Below are 23,277 nucleotides of genomic sequence, written 5' to 3'. Positions count from 1 at the left end.
AAGAACAGAGGTTTCCTAACTTCAGAGAAATATTTGGATGAATATACGTATGATTGATTTGCTTGGCACGGTAAAATATTCTCCTCCTATTCTTACATTTTGTTGTAGAGTTTGTGCCATTCATGTATAGATCCTGCTGCTCTTTTTTATATGAACATATATTTTATATAAGTAATGTTAAGAGCCATTAAAAATTATGTTAGCTTACATACCAGTCTCAGAAGCAGGGAAATGACTAAGCTGTCGAACAGAACGCTGTGCTAGGAACCATTGGAAACATGTCTCCATTTACACTACATCTGCTATGGTGAACATAGAGACAATAACCTTAATTGCCTCTGACTGGATTAACTCTCACTGTCAAGTCATATCTTAAGCTCAGATATTCATTAATTTTGACACATTTTCCCATGCTTTATGCATCCAAAATGACATTTTTTTTCTGAATTGTTAATAGTAATACTGAAACAAATGTTATTGTAAGTTTGTTATTCTTCCGTTTTTTAATATTATGATTATTAGATGAAGAAGAAAAAGCTTGCCCTTGCATTGTCGGACCTTGTGATTTATACCAAATCTCAGAAGTTTGTGAGCTTCGAGCATTCTCTAGAAAATCAGAAGTGCTATGAAAATAATTCGATTGGAGAGGTTCGAGCACGAAAATTTATAAAAAATTCAGGTAATTTCTTTTTATTTAATCAGATAAAAGTTACAACGGTGCTATGGTTCACTGCTTAGGCACTGGAAGGGTTAAAATTTTATTAAACACATGCTATACAATTTATTTTGGTTGGTTTTATTACATTCTTTTAGAAATAGTTTTATTTGGGTTTAGAAATAATTTTATTCGGTTGGTTTTATTATATTGGTTTAGAAGTATCTAGTCATTTTCACTGCCTTTTTGCATTTCAGTTGTTTCTGTGAGGAAAATTGAAACCCAGCTTTGTTTTAATTTCATGTAGTATTAGAAGGACAAATATTAACATAATATACAAAATGCATTAATACATTTTGGTTCATTATTTTCTGCATCAAATAATTTGGAAGTTCAGTCAATACTTGAAAATATGTGGAATAGATTTCACCCTCCCCATATATGGTCCGTAGTACTCATGGGATTTGGGCATGCAGTACCACTGGCTTTGATGATAACTGCAGATAAGAGAATCCACATTGATGGAATAAATAAACCCCATGGCAGGCAGTTTGTCCCATCTGACCAGATATTTCATAACAGCCAGGCTGGATTATTCAAAACTCATTCTGTGCTGCAGCATCTCTGTTTGGTGCAGTCAATGCAATGCAGCCTTTGTCGTTTAACTCCAGTTGTCTGCCCACGCAGGCAGTGGGGGACAGAGGAGAATGGAAAGGATCAGAGTGATGATCCTGGAAACGTAAAGCTTTCTGTTTAATTATGAAACAGGAATAGTGTAGATAGAAGTCATTTGAAGTTTTCCATATCTGTTTAGTTTATGCCTTTGTGGGAGGGAACACTGCTAAGAGGAAGAAAATCAACTCACTTGAATACTTAGCATCTGCTGAAGATTATAAAGAAATCAATTTGATGTCTTTTAGAAATGTGCTGTTCACTTATCGAGAGATTATTCAGTCATGTTATTTAAACCTCAAAACAGCAATCAGGCTAAGATCATCTTGGGACTTTTTGTCCTATTGGGCTTTTTGATCAGTTCCCTGTTTTGTGCGTTTCCAATTTTCCATGAGAACACAGTGGGCTTTAGTATGAAAGTCACCTAACAAAGAGATGAAGAAACAGAATATTTCCATGAAGGAATGATCCTTGTTTATTGAACCTTTATCAAATGTCTGCACTATAGACAGAAATACTATCACATTCAAATATACACTAAAAACACATTTTAAGGTTTTAAAATGGGATATCAGCAATATCTCAAAATGGCTGATATACTAATTTTAAAATGGATAGAAATGTCTTAAAATATAAATACATTTATACGATATACTGATCATATAAAAATACTTGGATCAGATTATTATATTTTTATTATTTTTTTTTTCAGATATGATCACTTTATTAATAAAGTTTTTCTCACAGAGGTTTTATCATTCTATTTTTTTCAGCTCGGGAGTTTATTTCACACACTTCAAGATTCCTTACAAGAATCTACCCCAAAGGAACAAGAACGAACTCTTCAAATTATAATCCTCAGGAGTTCTGGAATGTGGGATGTCAAATGGGTATGTATGTTTGCAGAGACTGTTGCATTCAAGGCTTTGTGAAGACTATACAGATATAAGAGGTTTTTTCTTCCTACGGTATTTTGTGTTATATAAGTTGCATATTTTTCCCTCAGTGGCATCACTTCTATTTTACATTATCTAACCTTCTCCTTACTCTAAACATGCTAGTAATTTTACATCCTGGAACCCAGTAATTCTGATATAGAACAACTAAGGAGAATAGTATTTTCATCTATTTACTTTTGTAATTAGTTACAATTAGGCCCTAACTAATTATAATTTTCTCTTATATAGGTGTATCTTATCCCAAATATCTCAATTTATAATAATTCATTAATTCCTTTAAATTATTTTTTAAAAATTGAATAATAAGAAAAAGTCTACTAGGAACAATAATACAACATTTTAAAGTTTTGAAACTTTTTTTTGCATTACTCCTATCCCTAAGACTAAACAAAGCATTATTTTATCTTACAAAGCAGTCTAGCAAAAGCACATATATAAACAACTCTCAACAGCTAAACCAGAATTTTCTTCTTTTTCTTTGCATGTTATATCCTTTTGATTAATAATTCTGTGATATTTATCTGTGAGTGTCTGTAAGAAGAGGCTAGATGATAATTTATATTTTACTGCCTGTCTCTTTGGGTGTTTAGATGTTACGTATATTAACTTAGGCTTTGAGGTAAAAGTGAGCATGTTATGCATTAAGCATTATACTCCCAAAAAAAAAAAATAATCTTTCAAGAAAACAAAAATAAATTACATTCTTTTGCATACTGTATTAATCAAATTCCTTAACCTCTGTGCTTGTTTGTCAGCTGTGGCTAAGGTATAAATATAGTGCGTTTATACAAGAAAATGGGAATGGTAGATGCTCCCCCCTACACGCCCTTCATTTTTCCCTTTTTATTATTTCTCTTTAAAAAAAACAACCAACCAAACAAAAAAACCCAACTTTTTTTCAGCTGAGGATTAGCACTCTTTATAGCTACTTTGTAATTAGCAAGGGAATAGAAATAACTGCCCGTTTAGCTAAAGGTGGGAACCGTAGGAATGCAATTCCATTTGCTTTTTTCTAACTTTGCCCTATCTCATTGAATTAGAAGAGGTGGTGGAAAGATAGATACATGTGATTTAGGAATTTTTACACAACAATGGAAGCCTCATTTGAAGCAACTGTAGGTTTTCAGTAGTTCTGTGTAACTGGAGTGGCACAGATGCAGGAGATGTGAGCACAACAATTCATATTGGTGCCAAGAATTCCCAGATTATAATATGCTGCTGCAAAGGAGCTTTCAAAGTCTCCTGGTCAGCAGAATATTCAGGTAGAGCTGGGAGCTGCTGGGAGTTTCCAGTGACTGTATAGATGCAAAGCAAGTTTAGCATCCTAATTTCCAGTTTAAAGCATATTAGTTCCCTGATCATCACTTAGTTTGATGTCCTGCTATTGCTGCATTATGTGCCTGGGATGGTGGACTCTGTATATTATGTACACTGCTATTAAAAACTAGTACGCTTCTTTCATGCTTAGAGGAAGCTCTGGCCAAAGGTCTTAATTTAAAATGGAATCAATCTCTAAGGCTTATCATAAGGCAGTTTATTAGTTTTCTTTGTGGTGTGTAAATCTCCACACTGATCTCTACAAAGAATATCCATTTCCTCAATCTCAAACAGGACTGAAGTCTATCAAAATTACTACATTGACTGTTGTCAGAGTGTACTTTAATGAAGAGTCATTCTAAACACTAGTACACAAAACATACGATTTTTGCAGTATAGGGGCTTTGGGCCCCTTCCTGGAAGAATTAAAAATATACAGGAAGTGGTTAGATCTGCCCTTTTGGTCACATCATGTGCATCTTCATTTAAAGAAACATTTTTCTCATGGGAATAGTCTTATTATAAGCAATTCTCCACATATATCATTTCCAATCCATGTCAGATCTATTCCTCATTCCCTAATCTGTTTTAGATAACTGTTTGGCAGAAATATAACTCTGCTTCATAATTAATCTCCCAAAGCTCCACTCAGTGTATCTTCTGCTGATGTCCTTCCACTCATTTAACACAGATTTTTAAATGTTTGTGTCTGTCTTGTGTACATATAGCTCACATGCCCTCCCTGTCTCCCTGCCATTGCACTCCGCATCCTATGCACAGAAATAATCCCTCCAGATCCCTTCTGCCACTTTTCTAAAACTTTTTACAGGACTCCCAGATTTCTCCTATGTATGTCACCTGTTCCCCTTCCTCAGGTCTTTTCATCCTCCACACATCTGCTAGCTTACCCTTCTCACCTACCTTCAAGTTCCTCTAACACTGATAACTGTTTTGGCTGAGCAAAGAAAACCTATTACGTTTTGTTCAAATCTACAGATAATTCTCCCTGCCAGGCCCCTGCATCATGTAAATGATAACAGTTGAGTTATTCCTTTACTTCCCTTAGTGACAAACACAAAACAGTGCTCTTGCCTGTACCTTGCCAGCAATTTTCTCTAAACTGATTGAACATATTGGCTCGGAGCAGCCTGGCACTCTGCTGAAGAAGAATGAAACGGTCCAACAGGCTCAAGATTTGTTGGGGCTCAGGACAAGAATTATGTAATCGTGTAAACCTAATTTCCAGAGGAAGGCAAGTTAAAAACCACAGTAGAAAGGACAGATTCTCTACAAAATCGCTTTTGGATATCATTGTGCACTTAGTGTCCATTGTCTGAAAATTGAGATTCATAAGAACAGAATAGGTTTTTGTGAACAAAGACATCTTATGAAGAAAAATACCTACAATAACTTTTTATAGTCTGGGAAAATTAGTAGGCCTCCTGCATATAGCTGCAGTGTGGCACTGGAAAGAACTGGTTTGGCATTTTCATATCTCGTTTTTATTTAGTAAATAAAATGGAAAGTAAAGATTTATGCAGGGAAAGAAAATTCAAGACAGTTATTTAAATAAACGTATATCAGTTGTATTATATTGACTGAGAAAAACAAAGACAAACAAACATACATAACCAAATGAAAATGAAAATAGAAAGACAACTTAATATCCTTTTGAATATGTCCTCTGCATGCAGTAGAAAACATTGCACGTGTATTGAAACCATCTATGGGTATGACCAAAACATGTCAAAAGTTATATGAGAAAGCCATGGTATGGCAGGTACAGAATTTTATTTTACAAGAGGCTATAAAGAACATATGTTTTCTGGAGCACACATAAAAATTCATATGGTACTGTGAAGGTTGTGTGATGGATTTTTTCTTATAGGTTTTGTTTTGGCCTGTGACATTGAAAAGCATCTTTGGCAATTTTGTCACATGTTTGTGGCTAACTCTTGTGTGCAATAATATGATAAAAAAATAATGCATAGAAAGATGAGTGATAAAGAGTTCTCTAACTAGGTCTGATTTTAACCTCCGAAGCTCCCTAGGGAAAAAAGACTCACTTGTTTAATCTTGGCATGTCTCACCTGAGCAACTTAAAATGACCGTCAAGTCTGACCTTGTTTGGGTTCTAAGTGAATGAAAACTTAAAGAGGCAAACTTTGGAAAGCCTTGTAAAGAAAATAAGAGGACACAGGATCACTAATTTACTTTGGAATATTTGGTTGTTGTATGTTGTCTGTGAAATTGAGTTTTCCTTTCTTGCTGGAAAAATGGCAAGACTGGAAACTAGAGGACTGATTTTTTATTTTTTTTTTTTTTTCCTAAATAAACAGATTAAGTCTGATCAAGGGAAGTTTAGATATTCTCACAATCCTACTGAACATTATACATGTTAGAATATGTGATCGACTGTCAAATTCGGTAGAGGAAATTATGAAATAATGAAATTGAATTTAAGGGAAAACACAGGCTCTTCCATTAGAAGATGGTGGAATACTACTTTTCCTTATAGATTTAATTAGTTTTTCAGCATGATAGTTTTATACTCTTGGTTATTATTTTTATGGGAAATTTCTTTACAACACAGCAAAAGTGTAAAGCAAGCATTTTCTGTAACAGGGATTTTTCAACAGCTAATGTGACATCTGAAACAAACTGAGAATATTCATTATATTATAGCTTTGAATTGTTGTCACTTGAATTTCTAGTGGAATTTGTGAAGTGACATACTTTAATGTTTTTATTTTTATGTCTGGTTAGGTTATTAGAATACCTCAAATCTCTTCACAGTATTTGTTATTGCAGTTACATACTAAGTGAGCACTCTTTATCTAACATTGTGATCCTTAAAACCTTGCAGATGAATTAACTCTAAACATTGCCTATGACAGGGAAAAGACAGATACAACACAGCATTTCTTCTTTGTTCATTGTACATTGTGATGCCTAATACTTCGTCTCCAGCCATTAAACAGAGCTTCAGCTATCTTTCCAAAATGGGCTCTGGATTTAGTCCCAAACTAAAACTCAAAGGCAGGGGATGAGACTGACATCATACACCTCATGGCAAAAACATGCCCAGGCTGTTCTTTACATCCATCCTTCCAGTCTGGAGCTCATTATTTGGGCTTACTGTGACTTTATCCCACAACTGACTCAGGGAGAATGAGCTGTAAGATAGACAGGAAAGATTCCCTGCTATTTCCCAAGACAAGCAATGGCCTGGAAGAAAGAAACAAGAAGGCACAGAAAATTACCTCTTGGTTGCCCACTCCCTCTTGTTAAGGTTTCAAGAACAGGACTAGTTATCATAGGTCAATTATGGAAAAGGTGAGGAGGTCAATACCTATATTATTCTTCCTAATATGGTTTTAACAGTCCAAACATTAATCTCTTTAGGAAACGAAGACTAGATTTTGCACAACTGACATAAATCTTACCAAGTACTCTTGAATAGTCTGTTACGGAAAGAAAATACTAAAATGCCAAACAAATAAGGCTGTTTATTATTAACAAAGTCACGTAGTTGGAAAAGAATCCAGCTGTGATAGGCCACATGACCATCATCATTGATGGAACCCCCAAAACGGTTGCTTCACCTCTTACTGTTTCCTTTCATAAGCCCCCAGCCCAATGGGACAGCTATTAGAATTCCAGACTCCAGGGACATGATTATTCTCACACTTAAATTATGGCCCCAATTTTGGTGATGTTGTCCCTTAAATGATTAGATTCTCACTAGCTGTAGTGGGGCAGCTAACTCATGTGTAGACATCTGTAAGTCAGGTGGGACAAAACCAGCCAGGTATGTGAAGCTATCTAATTACACTCACCTTTCCTCTGGAATGGCTCTAAGGTCTGGGAGGTGTTTTGAACAAAGTGTTCATATTTTTCTTGCAGTCTCTAACTGCCAGGTTTATGACAAAGCTCTTGAGCTACTCTGGAGCTAGCTTCTTTTCAGGCAGAATTTTCACTTAAAAGCAAAGAAACACAGAAATTTCATTTTGTCAGCATTTTGTTGACAGTAACAATGAAAATAGTTTTCCCAGATAGCTTCACTAAATCCACAACTGCAGATAATTAATAGAATATTAAATAATTTGTCTCAAATCTAGTTAATTTAGAAGAACGACGGAAAAAATTGCAGGAGCACAGTTATCTCTGAACTCCTTACTGACCTTGTTCCAAACCATGTGTTAGCGACCCAGACTGAAACAGGAAAGGGAAGCTGATAATATGCACTGTTCTGCCAAGATGCACAGGGCAAACAAATTTTAAATGTTTCTTTGGAAATGTATCTGTTTCAGCTGTGAAATAAGTGAAATGACAATGAAAAGATCCTCAGACTTGTACTGAAGTGTAACTTTCAGACTGACATGCTAATTAAATAGCAAAAATCAATTTAGATTTTAGATTTGATAGTTTATCAGAAATGCGTTAGGTACTTTTCCCATGAGAACCTCACAACAGAGGATCCCTAATTGTAACCAGTTGCATACTGGGAGAATGGCTGATATTTAATCACTTGACATCTTTTATCTTCTCTCTCTTTTTTTTTTTTTCCTCAGTAGAACTACTTGTAATTAAATAGAAACAATGTCAGCAATTATGAACGTTAGAATGATTGAACTCTTAACATTTCTAATGACAATTTCTTTAGAGCTACAGTATTGAATTGTCCCAAAGACAATAAGGACAGTCTGACTGTTTGCACATGCTGAGCATGATGTGTCAGACAGTTATGCATATTACTCAGCTCTCAGGAGAGTAGTCCCTCTTATTTCAGCAGAATACCTCATGTTGTAAGTCATTCATAAATTACACTTCATTAGAATAAGAGCATCTATTTCGAAATGCATCAGTAATAAGCAAAGCCAGGAATTATAATTAAGCTTAATAAAATCTGGAGTCTGAATAGCTAAGAGGAAAAAGGAGAGGAAAAAATTACATACAGTTTGACCACATTTTTTGGTCAGAAAAAGAGACGAGAAACGGTTTGTATGCCAAAATTTATACTAACACGTTAAGTCTCCTGTGTGTCGTCATTCTAGCTTTCCCCCCTCCCTGCCCCGGGAGATAGTAAGCCCTTGTTTATAAAGATTGAGTGGGATCTCACCTATTCACTGGCTTGGCAAGAGGCCTAAAGCTGCACAAAGATTTAAAAAGCTCATAAAGCCCGAGGCAAAGAGGATGCTGAGGACACTTAAAAGGCTGACTGTGGACAGTATGTCCACAAGCCTGAATTATCAAGCACCCAGAGATGGCAGTGGGGGTCAGAGTGACATGTCAAGACAGGACCAGAACAGCAAGTAATGCTCAGGCTCAGAGCAGCCCTAGGAGGCTGCCGCAATTTGGTGGAAAGTCTTAATTATGCTGGAAGTCTTTCTAGTTTCTCAGATAGATGATGAAACCCACCATATTCCACCATTTTCCCAGGTTACATGTTCTGACCACTTAGTGACAGAGCACATTATCTTCCTCACATCTGCTGTTATTGAGAAGGATTTATAGGGTACTATAGTATGCATTGGATTTCTTTTATGCAAATTCCATCAGACTGTATATTAGATAGAATAAGATTTTCAATAGAGTAAAAGGGAAATATTATTTGCACCTGAGGACATTGTGATAATTAAGGTGTGCCAAGGGATTAGAAATTAGTGTATTATTTATCATTCAGATGACTGAATATCTTCCCTTTTCATCCACATTTTAAGTCAACTCATACTCAGTAATCTCTTAACTCAGGTTGTGGATGAAATTTTTTAAAAGTTACCTACATCACTTTGGAAAAAGTAATATGATCTATGATGTCATACAAAGACTTAGGAATGTATTTCTGTAAATTTGGGCAGTGACAGACTGGGTGCAGCTGTGACCTACAGGGGAGAAGAAGGGATAGACAGTCAATGCCCAGCTGGGAGTAGTAATGTGCAATGAACGCAGTGTCTTCAAATCCAGTCACACAGATAATCTCATAGCAATGGCAAAGTATGCCAGTTCACTAGGACGTGATGCTGTTTTCATACTGTTTCCAAGTTGGTGTGGAATTGCATTCAAACTTTGGACATCTAAGGCATAGAAGATGCTCTGCCTTGATTGTGAGTGGCCCTTTTTAAGAACATAGACAAATGGAAAAATCTGAGAGAATGGTAACAAAAACGATCAAAGGGTTGGAAGTGTGATATATTGTATCTCTTTAGACTGAATATTTACATGTTATTGACAGTTCTGTTCTTGAATTCAGCAAAACTAACATGAAACATTGGGTAGAAATTCAGTCTTCCTTGCAGAAAGATGTTGCTAAGACAATGGAAAACATAGGTTTTAACTTATGAACTTTGCCATTTCTCAAGAAGATTAAGGGTTATAACTGCATCTGATTAAAAAAAAACAATTGTGCAACAGTACACCATAAAGCATTGTCCTAGATGGCCCCAAGTAAATAATGAAGTAAATAATGCAGACAGGAACATTGGCACTGAGTGCTTTTTGCATAAAATTCAGATATTTTGATATGGATTTTAAATGGCATAAAATGCAATTAAGTAACTAATTTTAAGAAAAATTGGTGACAAATGTGTGCTTATCCATTTAGAAATATTTTTAATGTAGAAAATATATTAAGCTTTTAAGGTCATAGTATATCTAACAGAACCAGGAAGCAAAAATAAAAAAGAATGACAGAAGTCCTAATAGAAATATACATAGAGACGCAGCGTCACAGACAAAAGACATACAGTTTTCTTAAACTGTCTTCAGATCATAGCCACTTAGAAATCTAAGAAGTACAGTTTTCACTTCGGTTTTTGAAAGCTTTTGCTTTCAGTTTAAAAATCAATTATGTCTTGAATGGAAGGTGCTGTATTTGAATACCTAGATTATGGTTAGTCCTGCAAGTAGTTGTGGGACTGACTTCACTTAATCGCTTGTGATACCGAGGTTTGGGATGAAATATGCCCTTTGTGTTCCTCTGTGCATTATGGGTTGTTTCATCTTTTTGGAGCTAGGCTGTTGCCTAATTTGCATTTGCTATATGAAGTTATTTACACCTGGGGGCAACAGGGACAGCTGTGGCAGCTTTGGTACTTTGCAAGAAGATTTGAATATTAAATACTCTGATCTGAAGGAGATTCAGGGAGACTTGATTTCATTTCAGATGCAGGAATCACACTGGGGTTGTCCTTCAAGCCTGTGTTTTGGTCTGCTGTTTTGATTTTGATGCTGATATTAAAAGGCTTTCAGTGTTTAACTGAAGGACTGAGGAAAACGTTTAACTTACACAGCGCTAAACTTCAGGTGCCTGTACTTTCCCATGAAAACCATACATTAAGATTATGTACTGTTCAGATGGTTTAAGAGTAACCATATTTGGGCTTCTTTCCAAAATAAACCAGAAGTTGAAAGCTTTGTACATACATTAAATTTCTTCTGTTTCATAAAACAACAGTACATTACATGTTATTGACAGTTCTGTTCTTGAATTCAGCAAAACTAACATGAAACATTGGGTAGAAATTCAGTGTTCCTTGCAGAAAGATGTTGCTAAGACAATGGAAAACATAGGTTTTAACTTATGAACTTTGCCATTTCTCAAGAAGATTAAGGGTTATAACTGCATCTGATTAAAAAAAAAACAATTGTGCAACAGTACACCATAAAGCATTGTCCTAGATGGCCCCAAACAGCAATGAACCTTGCGAACTTTTGTAGTAGAGGTATGCATCTCAAAGAATATAATACAAAATCTGCCATTCACTTACCTTAATCGGGTTCCAACTTGCTATACTGGGAATTCAGTAGGTAAATTAAAACTACTGTGCAGTGTGTTTTTAACTTGTTCTAAGATAAAATTAAATTAAGTAAAAACATGTTTGAAGATATCAACCTGTAATAACATTGCTCTTCACTTGTTTTGCAAAAGTAATTTTCCTAATATGACAAAATGTAAAGTATTCTCCTTTGCTTTTTTTCTGTTGTTAAATCAGATTTTCCTGCTTAGTAGCCTATGAAGCTTAGCAAACTTAGCAACAGTCTCATTATGTGCAATCATGTAATTTGTTTCATCATATGAAAGCTGCTATTCGAAGCTATGACTGTTCAATTTGCCTAATTTCAGGTACACTTTTAAAAACACTTATTCTGAAACTATGGCCTAGGAGTCACCTATATGCTGAGAGATCTTGAAGTTGTCTGTAGATCATGCCAGGATCTAGACTTCAAGGGACCTCTGGGTTGCAGCTCTGTAGCATTCACTGCACTCCTTGAATCAATGTATTATTATACAGCGGTCATATAGCACCACATTTGGGTCCGGTTTTGGATGACGCGTTGAGTCATAAAAACCGAATTGTGAAGCACTGCCAAAACTATACCAAGAGAATACTTACCCTCTTAAAAACAGGCATTGGTGTGCAATGGGCAATATGAACATTTTGAAGTTTAATTTCTCTTGTCGAAGGTAAAATAAGCTTAAAGTTCCTTTGCATATTGACACAGAATCTATGCCTGCATCTGCATTTGCATTTGCTTCAAAACAGGAGTGTTTTGTTGTTGGTGGGTTGGGTTTTTTGTTTGAGTGTCTTTTTAGGCAAGGTTCCAAATTGTTACAACTTAGTGCATGTTGGTTCTTGTTGCAGAGTAATCTTTTCTAGCACAGGTGGGATTCCTTTTGGATGAAACAGGGGATGCACTCTGGGAGCACTTGCTGTGTCCCAGCCATTAACTGGTATTGAGAGCATGGCACCAGGCTAGAGCTCTTCTGAAGTAACCCCACCAAAACCAAGCATAGTACAAATATCAGGTCTGTGGCACCAGCTGCTTAATTCTACAGATCTGTTCCTATTTGTGTCATTTACTACAGAATTTTTTTAAAGGATCATCAAAGCAGTTAAGAAGCAAACATTTTTTGCAATCAAATATATACAAATTTATTGCATTTCCCACATGAGATAAGGATTTATGAATTCCAGCAAATGTTCATTCAATACATGTATATTTTCTTGGAGGAATATGAAATAAGGTCCTCTTCCTGAGCTATTATAAGGATTCACTTGTACTGCTTAAAGACTTCATTTTTTTTTCCTGACAAGACATCAAGTGAATGATTTTTTTTTTCATTTTCTATTTAACACATGTCATGTTATCACCTCAGTGATTTGACTTGTGCATTTTCTATTTTGAATGTGACAGGAAGCTCTAATGTACCGGAATAGGGGAAAATTTCATTAAATAGGACTATTTCAACATTGGCTTTATCTCATGAGTTACAATATCCTGTTGATGAGAAATGTGTTATTTTATGGTTGCTGCTGCAACAAACCAGAAATATTTGTAAAGGAAAATCTGTCAGGTGTACACTGAAAATAAACACCAGCGCTGGAAGATTAAGCTTGAAGAGGTTTTTCTCACATAAATTTAAGAACACTTTAAAAATTGCTTCTACTGCTATAAACTTGTATGTATTTGCACTGAACAGTCTAACTCTTAAACTAAAGCTTCTTTCTCTTGTGGATGATATGCTTTTATGATGAATTCTGCACCATCACTAAGGTTAGTTACTATCCTAATTTTTTTCCCTCTGCACCAGAACTTTGTAAACAGGTTCAGCATGCAGGGTCTAGCCACTGTAGGGAAATTAGTATGTGGATTTAGCTCTTATAGAGAAAAAAGTTCTCGCATTTCCTATTCTCCAAGGTCTAATTTAGAAAGAAAAGAGAAAATCTACAACACACTGTAGAGTAAAAAAGATCTATAGGATAATACTTAAAATGTGGTGTAGTTGAAGATGAAATGCACTTCTTTTGCACATGAATCAGTCATTATTGAATAATGCTAAATTTAAGAAAAATAACAAGATCTTACATATGAGTTGAAAGATATGTATACATATGTATATATCTCTGTTGCTTTTGTTTTTACTCTTCTTGTCAGAGAAATGTTTTATAAAATGGTATCAACTCTAATTCACTAAAATCAATATTTATTTATTTTTATAGTGGCCTTAAACTTCCAGACACCGGGAGTACAAATGGAGCTGCAAAATGGAAAATTCCTAGACAATGGTGGCTGTGGCTATATTCTGAAACCAGAATTCTTGAGAAATCGTTATTCAACATTTACCCCACAGAATGTGGGAAGATACAGTAAACCAATGTCTCTGTCAATAAAGGTAAGCTTAGTTAATTGTTGGTTTCTTCCATAAAATGTGGAAACAAATGTTAAATAGTTCAGACCCATTTGTTATCTATTATTGGTTTCCCATTTTCCACCTATTCCTGGTTGTTGAGAAGTTTAACTTTGTTTTTTAATAACACATTAAAACTCTAATTTAGTATCTACTGCTGCTTGGGTGGTTTCTCCTCTGTAGTTCACTAGTGTTTGTTAAAAATATGTAATTGTTCAGAAGTTATAAGAGTTTATAAAATACATAATTTTTCACCATATATTGTACAGAAGTATAAATATACCTTTCATTGTGTCACAAGTGTAGATGACAAAGGGGCTTGTCAGTTACAGTTGTGGGGACTGAACTCTGAAAACTCAGAAATCAAATGTGTACTTCTGGTGCTTTTTTCTTTAAGTGTTAGTAATGCCATGTGCACTATTATAATGCTAATTGACAAATGAAAACATTTAAAGATACGATAAGAAGCTTTATGCTTCTTTTAAGTTTCATTATCTTCCAATGCATACATAAAAGACTATCATCCTAAAATGGTATAAATAAGTGTATAAAGGCGAAATGAATAAATAAGTATTTGAATTATTTCTACTTCTTCCAAATTCAAACCTGATATACTTCTTAAAAATATTAGAAATACATGTCATTTAATACTAAAGGGTTAGAAAACCTCTTCATTTGAGGTTAAGCAGATTTTTTTTGGTAGTTGTTCACTAGTCAGAAAACTACCTTTTCCTAATGAAAAATTGCTATTTTTGATTACACAGTACAGTACTTGCATAAATGTTATTTAATGAGCATAAAATTAGTGCATAATTGCTATTTTGTTTCTTTCAGAGAAATAAATAGTGGAGATAAAACATTAGCTAATAATAATTATAAAATACGTTCATAATGCATACACCTAATCAAAAACATTTTAGTGTCCCAACAGTGAGCATACCAATTATGAATAGACATTACTGGATGATTTCAAGTACCCATGCATACACATCAGTTATTTTAGCCCTTATTTGTGTAAAGTTGGAGCTAAGACGAGGAAAAATCGCCAACTGTAATGCAGGAAATAGAAAAAAAAAAATGAAAATGGGAAGGAGATGTCTGAGTCTGGAAGTAGTTGGGAAGGAGAATGGCAGCCTTTCAGACTGAGGACATAGACTGAGAGGAAATCTGGGTACCACAGGATACAAAGAAGCAATGGCATCCCACCATCTGTAGAGATGATGGTAGAGGGTGCAGAGAGCACCATTCATAGAGCCAGCAGGAAAAAAAAAACAGGAAACGGTGGTTGAAGACAAAAAGATCAGGAGTCATAAGAAAAACAGTTTCTGCCAAAGAAGAGTTGCTGACTTGTTGAACGGAGAAATTACTTAGCAGAGGGCAAAGATATAGAAGATCTAGGTGTCAAAACTCTCAGACTGACTGTTAACGAATGAATGAACAAATGAATGAATGCAAAGAAGAACATAAGTGAACACTGGGCCCAATTTTACTGAACTCAATACCCTTCTTCACCTGATGTACCACAATTTCCATCAACACAATACATGATACATATAGCCTTTGAAGCAGAAATACATATATTCAAGGTATTTAATAAGAAACTTCTGAGCCTACCATGTTATTTGCTACTCTCTCTGTATGTCTGCTTCACCTTGGGCCTCAAAAACTGGTTGGATTTATGGATTTGTGTCATTCTGTGCTGAACCCTTACTTCTCCAAGAACAGAAAACTTGATCATTTAATGATGGCTATGCCCGAGGCGATCTCTGACCATCACATCATCCATGAGTCCTCTATTTACAAACAACATGTCCAGTGGGGCACCTTCCTAGTTGGCTCACTTAGCAGCTGTGTCAGGAAGTTGTCTTCCACACGCTCCAGGAGACTTCTAGACTGCTTCCTCTCTGCTGTGTGTTTTATTTCCAGCAGATACCTGGTAAGCTGAAGTCCCCCACAAGAACCAGGGTTAGCATCTTGCAAAGCTGCTTTCTAGTGAAGGTAGTAGGTATTTTCTAGGAAGAAAGTGGACAGCATCAGGGTTTGCTAATCCACTGCTCTTGGATTTTTCAGGCTAGAACTTTTCATGGAGCGAAGTGTTACAGAAAATACCTTAGCAAAAGGTGGAATTTGTGAGGTTTGATCTTTTGGTAGTTGACAGGGGAATTGGAATCTGTAGCTTCAGTTTTGATGCTTAGTGCTGAGATCCGGATCATAAGAGTCATATCTTTCACCTAGGCTTGCAGGCTTGTATATCTCTCTCGATGCACTCCATACATTGATTTATAAAAAGCAGATTAGTGTAGAGATTGTTATTTTCTCCTAGGTGTCCTGAAATACAGATAGAAAGCAGGCAAAATTGTGACTTTCACAAATCCTTTCTTAGACTGGGTGCCAGATTACAGGGCATTCTGAGGCAAAATTTCTGGCTAGCTAACTAAATGATTAAAACATCAGGGAGCCTACTAAATGCAGAGCTTTTGTGTGTTACTGAGAAAGAGAAGGAACACAGGTGAGGCACTCTGCTACATACCCTGTAACACAATGCTGACACCACCGTGTGTGCTAGCACTGGTCCACTAGACACAGCTTCAATAGGAATTCATGAGCTTGATCTCAGAAAATGTAAAATGCATGAGGCTGATCCCTCCAACATCATTATTTTGCATGGTACTAAAATATAAGTTTTATGGTTAGTTATTGAGCAAAAAATCTTTAATCTGAAAATTATTATTTAAAGTAGGGTCTCAGATTTTGTTTTCGTTTTTACAATAATGTGGTAAAACACTGTGAACAGGTTGCCCAGAGAGCTGGTAGATGCCCTGTCCCTGGAGACATTCAAGGCCAGGCTGGATGGGGGTCTGAGCAACATGATGTAGTTGAAGATGCCTCTGCTTATTGCAGAGGGGTTGGACTAGATGACCTTTGAAAGTCCCTTGCAACCCAAACCATTCTCTGAAAGTAACCAATAATTAAATTAAATGGGAAGGACCATGTTCTTAATTTCATTGTGTTTAATATGTATTTTTATAGCAGTTTGTGGCTGGTATATGCATCTTACAGCAGTTTCTTATGCAACAATCTTTGTTACTATGATTACTATAGAGCTACTACATGAAGTTCATTCTTGCAGTTATTTCAATACATTACAACTTTAATTTTCCAGCTCATCAGCGGTCATCAGTTACCACCCAGTAACCTGTCGAAGACTAACAAAGCGGACCCTTTAGTGCATGTAGAAATTTATGGTGTGCCAGAAGATCAAACAAAAAAGAAATCTAGTGTTGTAAAAAGCAATGGTGAGAATCAATCTTACTCTCTTGACTGTGAGCAAAGCAGAATAATATTTTATATGGAAGTGTGTTGCTTACTTACAAAGACTGCAATTATTTGTCTCTAGACTAGCATCTTTTGGCATAAAAACTGTAGCAGAAATGCATGCTACTTGCCATTTTTTGTACGTTAAGGAAGCACAAACTCTTGTAGTTAGTAGCATTCTCCTGAAGGAAGATGGAATGTAGTGTCTTTACTCACTGTTGTGGGCTCACTCTGGACAACAGCTCAGCACCACACAAGCCACTTGCTCAGTCTCCTCCAGTGGGATGTGGGAGAGAGTCGAAAGGGAAAAAAATGAGAAAACACTTCAGTTGAGATAAAGGTACTTTAATAGGTAATGCAAAAGCTGCATGTGTGAGCAAAGCAAAAAAAAATTCATTCACCACTTCCCATCAGCAGGCAGATGTTTAGCCATTTCCAGTTCAAAATGTAGCACTGTATGGGTTGATTTGAACAAAATTCAACCTTATCCCAGCAAAAACCAGTACACTAGTTGGTAAATTTAAAGGCATTTTTTTTCTGAAGAAATTTCTGTGACTTCACTACTTAGCTCATATGAAGTTTCTAGCAGGACTAGTCCCTTAATTGCTTGATAGGTGAAGTGTGTACTCTTTGTAGCTGCCTTCAAGCACTCCCTCACCTTTGTCAAATAGAACTTCTTGATGACTAAGACTAAAGTTTCCCTGTGGTCTCCATTCTTCTATGCCTCTGTCTTCTATTTTTCCTTTTTCATTTTTGTAGGTGGCTGCTGTTTTAAATTGGCCTCTGAATTTCTTTTCTCTCTGTATGAATAGTGCTCAAGACAAAGCACCCCTTCTCCTGTTCCACATCCTCTTTTTGGAATTTTAATCAAGTGATGGCTTTACAGCGCCTGCCTCATTTCCAACAATGTAAAAGGAGAAACTTTGGCAAAAACTTTAAACTGATATGGCTACAGGAAAATTTAACTTGAGCAGTGGTTCTTAACCTAGCTACTGCTGTCCCATTTTGCTCTCTTCTAAGAGATGACACCAACATTCTTAGGCTTTTGATTTACAATATTATGTAGCTAATACATTACAAAGCCTCAGAAGGGGCTGGCCTGCATACTGCAGGCAAGTTCCAAGCTCTTTGTTTGCTTCATTCTGAGAGTTTCCCTGACAGCTTTATTATATCTCCATAATATGTACAAAAGATCTACATATTGCTGCAGTCAGTGGGAATTTAATAGCTTATTTAAATGGGCACAGAAATCTAGGGAAAAAGAATGAATCTCTACGAGTTCAGACTATTGGTAGCAGATACAATAATTCAGATATTAAGTAGAATAATTGAAATGGTATTTTGATACTGTGCATTTTTTCTTTCCATTAGCTTTGTGCCCTAGATGGGATGAAACTTTCTCTTTTACTGTCCAAGTTCCAGAACTGGCATTGATACGCTTCTGTGTGAAGGATGAGATATCTCTGGTTTCAAACGAATTCCTTGGTCAATACACATTACCAGTGATGAACTTGAGTAAAGGTAATATTTTTGTGTGAGCCACCTATAACAGCTCAAAAAAAATCTACAACATTCCATGCTTTTATCATTACTGTAGTCTTGACAGAGTACAGCATTATGTTTATTTCCTAAAGGAGAATTTTATAACCATAGGTAAAAATTGCACTCTTTTTTTTTTTTGGTAAGCCATTGTAGTCTCTGAATGCAAATCTACTGTGTAGAAATCAAAAGAATAGTAATGCCAGTTAAGGTTTTCTACTGCAGTATTAAATTCTAGTTAGAAACTGCTCAGACGGTGTTTTAAGTCATTATAATAAGAAACAGGAAGGAAGATTAGTCAGAACTACTAGAAAGGCAACACTTTTGTGCACTTTCTACTCAGGCTCAAAAGCCAATACAAGCCAAATTAAAACCAAAGACAAACGAAGAAACAAAGAAAAACCCTCATGTAACCTATCTGCAAGTTTTCAGAATGTAGAACAAAGAATGTAAATTAAGTAAAAAATTTATGGTATTTTTCTTGATAGTGTTTCTCTTATGGTATCAGTATAGCTTCTGCAATCTTATGTGGTTAATAGGCTGTGCATAAGAGCAGACACAGAAGTCAGTAGGCCTGGGAGAAAGGCTTCTGTGAAACGGTTATTTTCTATATTGAATTTCCAAAGCTATTTCTGACAAAACAACCAACCCACTTTTACTGGTGAATGAAGTCGTGGGGGCAAAATGTTGGAGCTGGCAATGGGCACTGCAGCATTTTTATTAAACTTAACAGGATTCTAATGGCTTTTTCTTTCCAGGTTCTGAAGTCATAAAGCTGTTTGTGATTCTTAGTTGTGGTTGAGGAATTAAACAAGAACAAAGATTACTCTTAAAATACACTTACTCCAACATACATTTTTATAATGATCCCCTTTTAGTTTACTGTTATTTGTATATTTCAGGATAACGAAAAAAACCTCTGCCAACTTGTGATGTCTCAGGCAAATTTAAATAGCAGATGCTGAAAGTTGCATACGCTTGTAAAACCATCATCTTGGGCTTTTTTTTTTTCGGAGGGGGTTATAATTTTTAAGTGTGTCTCTAATGTGCCTGTATGATTAATTTTAGTCACAAATGGGGGATTCATAGTTTGGAAAAGTAAGAAGAAGCAGATTCTGCAGGAAAGATTTTTGAGTGAAATAATTAAAAACTGCTAGTAAATAAGTGTAGGTACAAAAACTATGAACAGTGTCAAACGAGTTGCCCAAACCTACAATGTAAAAAAAAAAAACAAAGCGCCATCAAGATGCTCAGAGGCACAAATAAAATGCTTCTAAGAGATCACCTGAAAGATAATTTCAAAATTTATTACAGTGCTTAATATTGAGACCTCTGGATTCCTCATCTGGAACCATGGTTCCACTTTCGGGTCCTAAGCTCAATAAATAGTGAAAGGGGAAAATAATGCATTTTACTGAGGAGGGGTCACAACAGTCTAGAATTCTTAGGAAAGAACTGTCTAAAGCATGCTAAAGAGTGAATTAGGCTTTAAACTTCTCATCAAAGCTCTGACTGCTTTATTTTGCACTACGGGACTGTTCCTCCTTCCCTAGGGTTCATAACCCTGAGGACAAGTTGCTTCCAAAAGCTGAGCAGTGCTTACATTTTTTTTTTCTTTGACAGGCAGCAGGACAAAGGTTTGCCATTGCCATCACCCCCTGCATTTCCTCTTGAAAGGATTCAAATGTACATTATCACTTCCTTTCCCAGCTGTAGTTTACACTGGGGAAAAATGCTTGTCACCCACCTGTAGCAGTATTTGATTTTTCATGCAATGATTAAGTAGACATACTCAGAGGGGCTGAAGGTGGGAATAATACTCTAGCTGGATGGTTAAAGGTGAGAGGAAGGGGAGTCCTTGGTTACAGTCCCTGTCCCAGTGCATCTGCCATGTAGAATACTAAATAAAGGACAGGAATTCAAATATCACCGCTCTTATAACTGGGTCAATGAATAGTTAATTATTTCATAAAAATGGGAACAATTTCAATAAAAAAGAAGTTTTACATCTTTCAGGACACTTTGTAGAATATTCTGCAGGTAGGGACTAGAACATAGTCTTCAGAAATGAGTCCTTGAACTGCTTCTGGATAGAAAATAAACCAATTCTTACATGTACTGTGTGCACACTCTAAAAGCTGATCTCAAATGTGTACTGCCTGCACCCAGCTTTAACATCTGCTGCCCAGAAGCTGAACCTTAGATGCCAGGTAAACTTCAATGTTATATAAAAGAATCAAGAAAAGCCAAACCCAAACAAATAGGGGCCCTAAAGACTACACACACATCCAGACACACCTAAAGAAAGATTTTGAAAACTGCAGTTCTGAATGTAGATACTTATTCATAACATATACTTAAATAACTGCAGTTACATATACATAAATAACACTGAGATTTTTTTTTAAATCAAAAGTGACATTGTTTACTATTATGAAATAATGGACATTTACAGTCATACAAAGCAATACAGTTTGGGGTTTTGGAGAGAGGATTGTTTTGTTTTCTGAGCAGGTAAGTTATAATAATTAAGTTTGAAGCTGAGAATTATAGCCTCTCCAAATGCTTCCACTCACCAGATGAACATGTAGTTTCTGAGGCATGCCTCATCTCTGATACTGGGAATCACTCTCACATGTAAAAGGAGATCCTTAAGATATCACAGTAGAAGATCTTGCATGACACTTTTTTCTGCCCCAGCTGGACAGTGCATTACTGCTGCAACACTATTCTTCTCTAAGGAACTGTCACTGCTGATTCACAAGTTATTTAATCTGCAGTAAGAACAATGTGTGCAGCATATGACATCTTTGGATGTGAAAATGCCTGCTTTACCCATGTTTATTACAAGTATCACAGGGCTAAAACTCTTCAGTCTAAAACACACCATATCCTGAAATACACTGGAGTTTCACTCTGTGTCCAAAAATGCCAGAATTTATATACTCTTTATGTAGAGGAGAAAAAACAGTAGAAATGGGATTTGGGTTCTGTGTAATTTCAGTTTATTTTAATGAGTTATTTAGAGAATAATAAATTATGCCATGTTTGCACAGTAGACCATGATGTTACTCCATTACAATGGAGATGCTTTTGCAGTTAATGCACTAATCAAGTGTTGTTATATTTACAGGTTACCGTAAGGTTCCCCTGTTGTCCAAAGATGGCGCCAAGCTTGAATCTGCATCACTGTTTGTTCATATCTGGTACTATTAATGATGCTCTGCAGTAACAGTTATTCTGGAGGATCACACCCTGCTCAATAAAGAAACATCACTAGGCTTGCAATAATCCAACGCTCTGATTTCCAGAGTGGTGTGTTCTCAATTATTTTATTAAGCTAATGGGACTACTTGTGCAAGTAAATGGTATCCTGAATAAGTAATGATTACTGACATTGGCCTATCATTATTTAGAACTAATTCATAAAGACTGAACTTTTCTGGACTTTCTTAAAATTCAGTTAATTATTGCGTTTGCAGCTAATTTCAAAATAATGATTAATTACTGGGAATAATTGTCTAATGTTTATGATTGGAGACTGAAAAATTATGAGCATGTTACACTGACATTTTTATTTGTATAGAACAAAATCTCTTACCATTGTATCTTTCCAAAGGAACAGGAAAAATTACACATACAATGTACCTTTTACATTTATAATAACAGCAGTTGCTGATTGGAATATACCTCTTTAATGTTCACTGTAATTTTGCTACCTGGAAAGACAGTATTGAGAGAAAAACCAGCTCTTAAAATGATAAAAGCTCAGATGATGGTACATTTTCTTAGCTTAGTCTTGAACCTCCTGCTGCTAAAGACAGACAAATAATTCACAAACTGATTCGTAAAGGTATGTGTTCCTTATAACAGCAGGGAGCTCAGGATACATCTTACTGTGGACTAAGGAAACAGGGAGCACAAAGCACAAGAATTTTAGAAAATGCAAGGTTTGATTGTGTGATTTAAGATGTCTGAGGACAAGTGACATAGCTAGTGTGACATAGCTATCAGTGTAGATCTTGCCTTTAAGACAAAACTTTCCTGTCTTCCTTACAAAAATTAAGTAGAGTTTCCACAGGACTGTATCTACCAGTTAACTGTGGATTTGTTACTCAAACTTGATTTTTTTTTTTTTTAAGGATGTTATATTGATAGGTGTATTTCTTTCATACTAAAGAGTATTGCTTATGTTTGCAGACAGTTCTGATAATATTATATTTTAATATTCTTTTTATTTAATGTTATTTTATTTAATGCTGTTCTATGATGGAAAATTGGGGCATGTGGTAAACAATGATTAGAAAATGTCACAGGAAATAACACTATTAGAAAATTGCACTATAATTATAATAAGGAAACCAAGAAAGTAGCCTAAGAAGAATCTAAAATCAATATTGAACAGTTATATCAGGTAATCTGATAACATTGTAATCTGGCCACAATGTGTTTTCTCTGCTTGAGTGACAAGTCACTTGATTCTTGACCCAAGAGAGCCTATAATCTAAGATGTTAGACTTTGTAGTGATCATATCTGTATGCTAGCCAATATCCTTTTTATGTAGTAAATATTTTATAGCTTTTTTCAGCTCTGAAGAATACTAATAATATTAATATCAAAGCAGAGT

The 23,277-nt window shown here is 35.6% G+C and overlaps 1 protein-coding gene across 1 annotated transcript in view; it reads left to right on the top strand.

Annotated features, from left to right (window-relative positions):
• Window positions 1-22,072, top strand: part of PLCZ1 (phospholipase C zeta 1) — a 53,508-nt gene extending 31,436 nt beyond the window's left edge. Inside the window, exons 8-13 of the mRNA XM_065030469.1 lie at window positions 523-679; window positions 2,101-2,217; window positions 13,608-13,780; window positions 16,959-17,091; window positions 18,482-18,631; window positions 21,783-22,072. Coding sequence (XP_064886541.1) covers window positions 523-679; window positions 2,101-2,217; window positions 13,608-13,780; window positions 16,959-17,091; window positions 18,482-18,631; window positions 21,783-21,865 — 813 coding nt within the window. The 3' untranslated portion in view covers window positions 21,866-22,072. The remainder of the gene's footprint in view (window positions 1-522; window positions 680-2,100; window positions 2,218-13,607; window positions 13,781-16,958; window positions 17,092-18,481; window positions 18,632-21,782) is intronic.
• The last annotated feature ends 1,205 nt before the right edge of the window (window positions 22,073-23,277 follow it).

The sequence above is a fragment of the Columba livia genome, chromosome 1 (genome assembly GCF_036013475.1).
Source record: "Columba livia isolate bColLiv1 breed racing homer chromosome 1, bColLiv1.pat.W.v2, whole genome shotgun sequence".
NCBI lineage: Eukaryota > Metazoa > Chordata > Aves > Columbiformes > Columbidae > Columba > Columba livia.
Note: the sequence above shows the minus strand (reverse complement) of the source record. Positions and strands in the feature narration are given on the sequence as shown.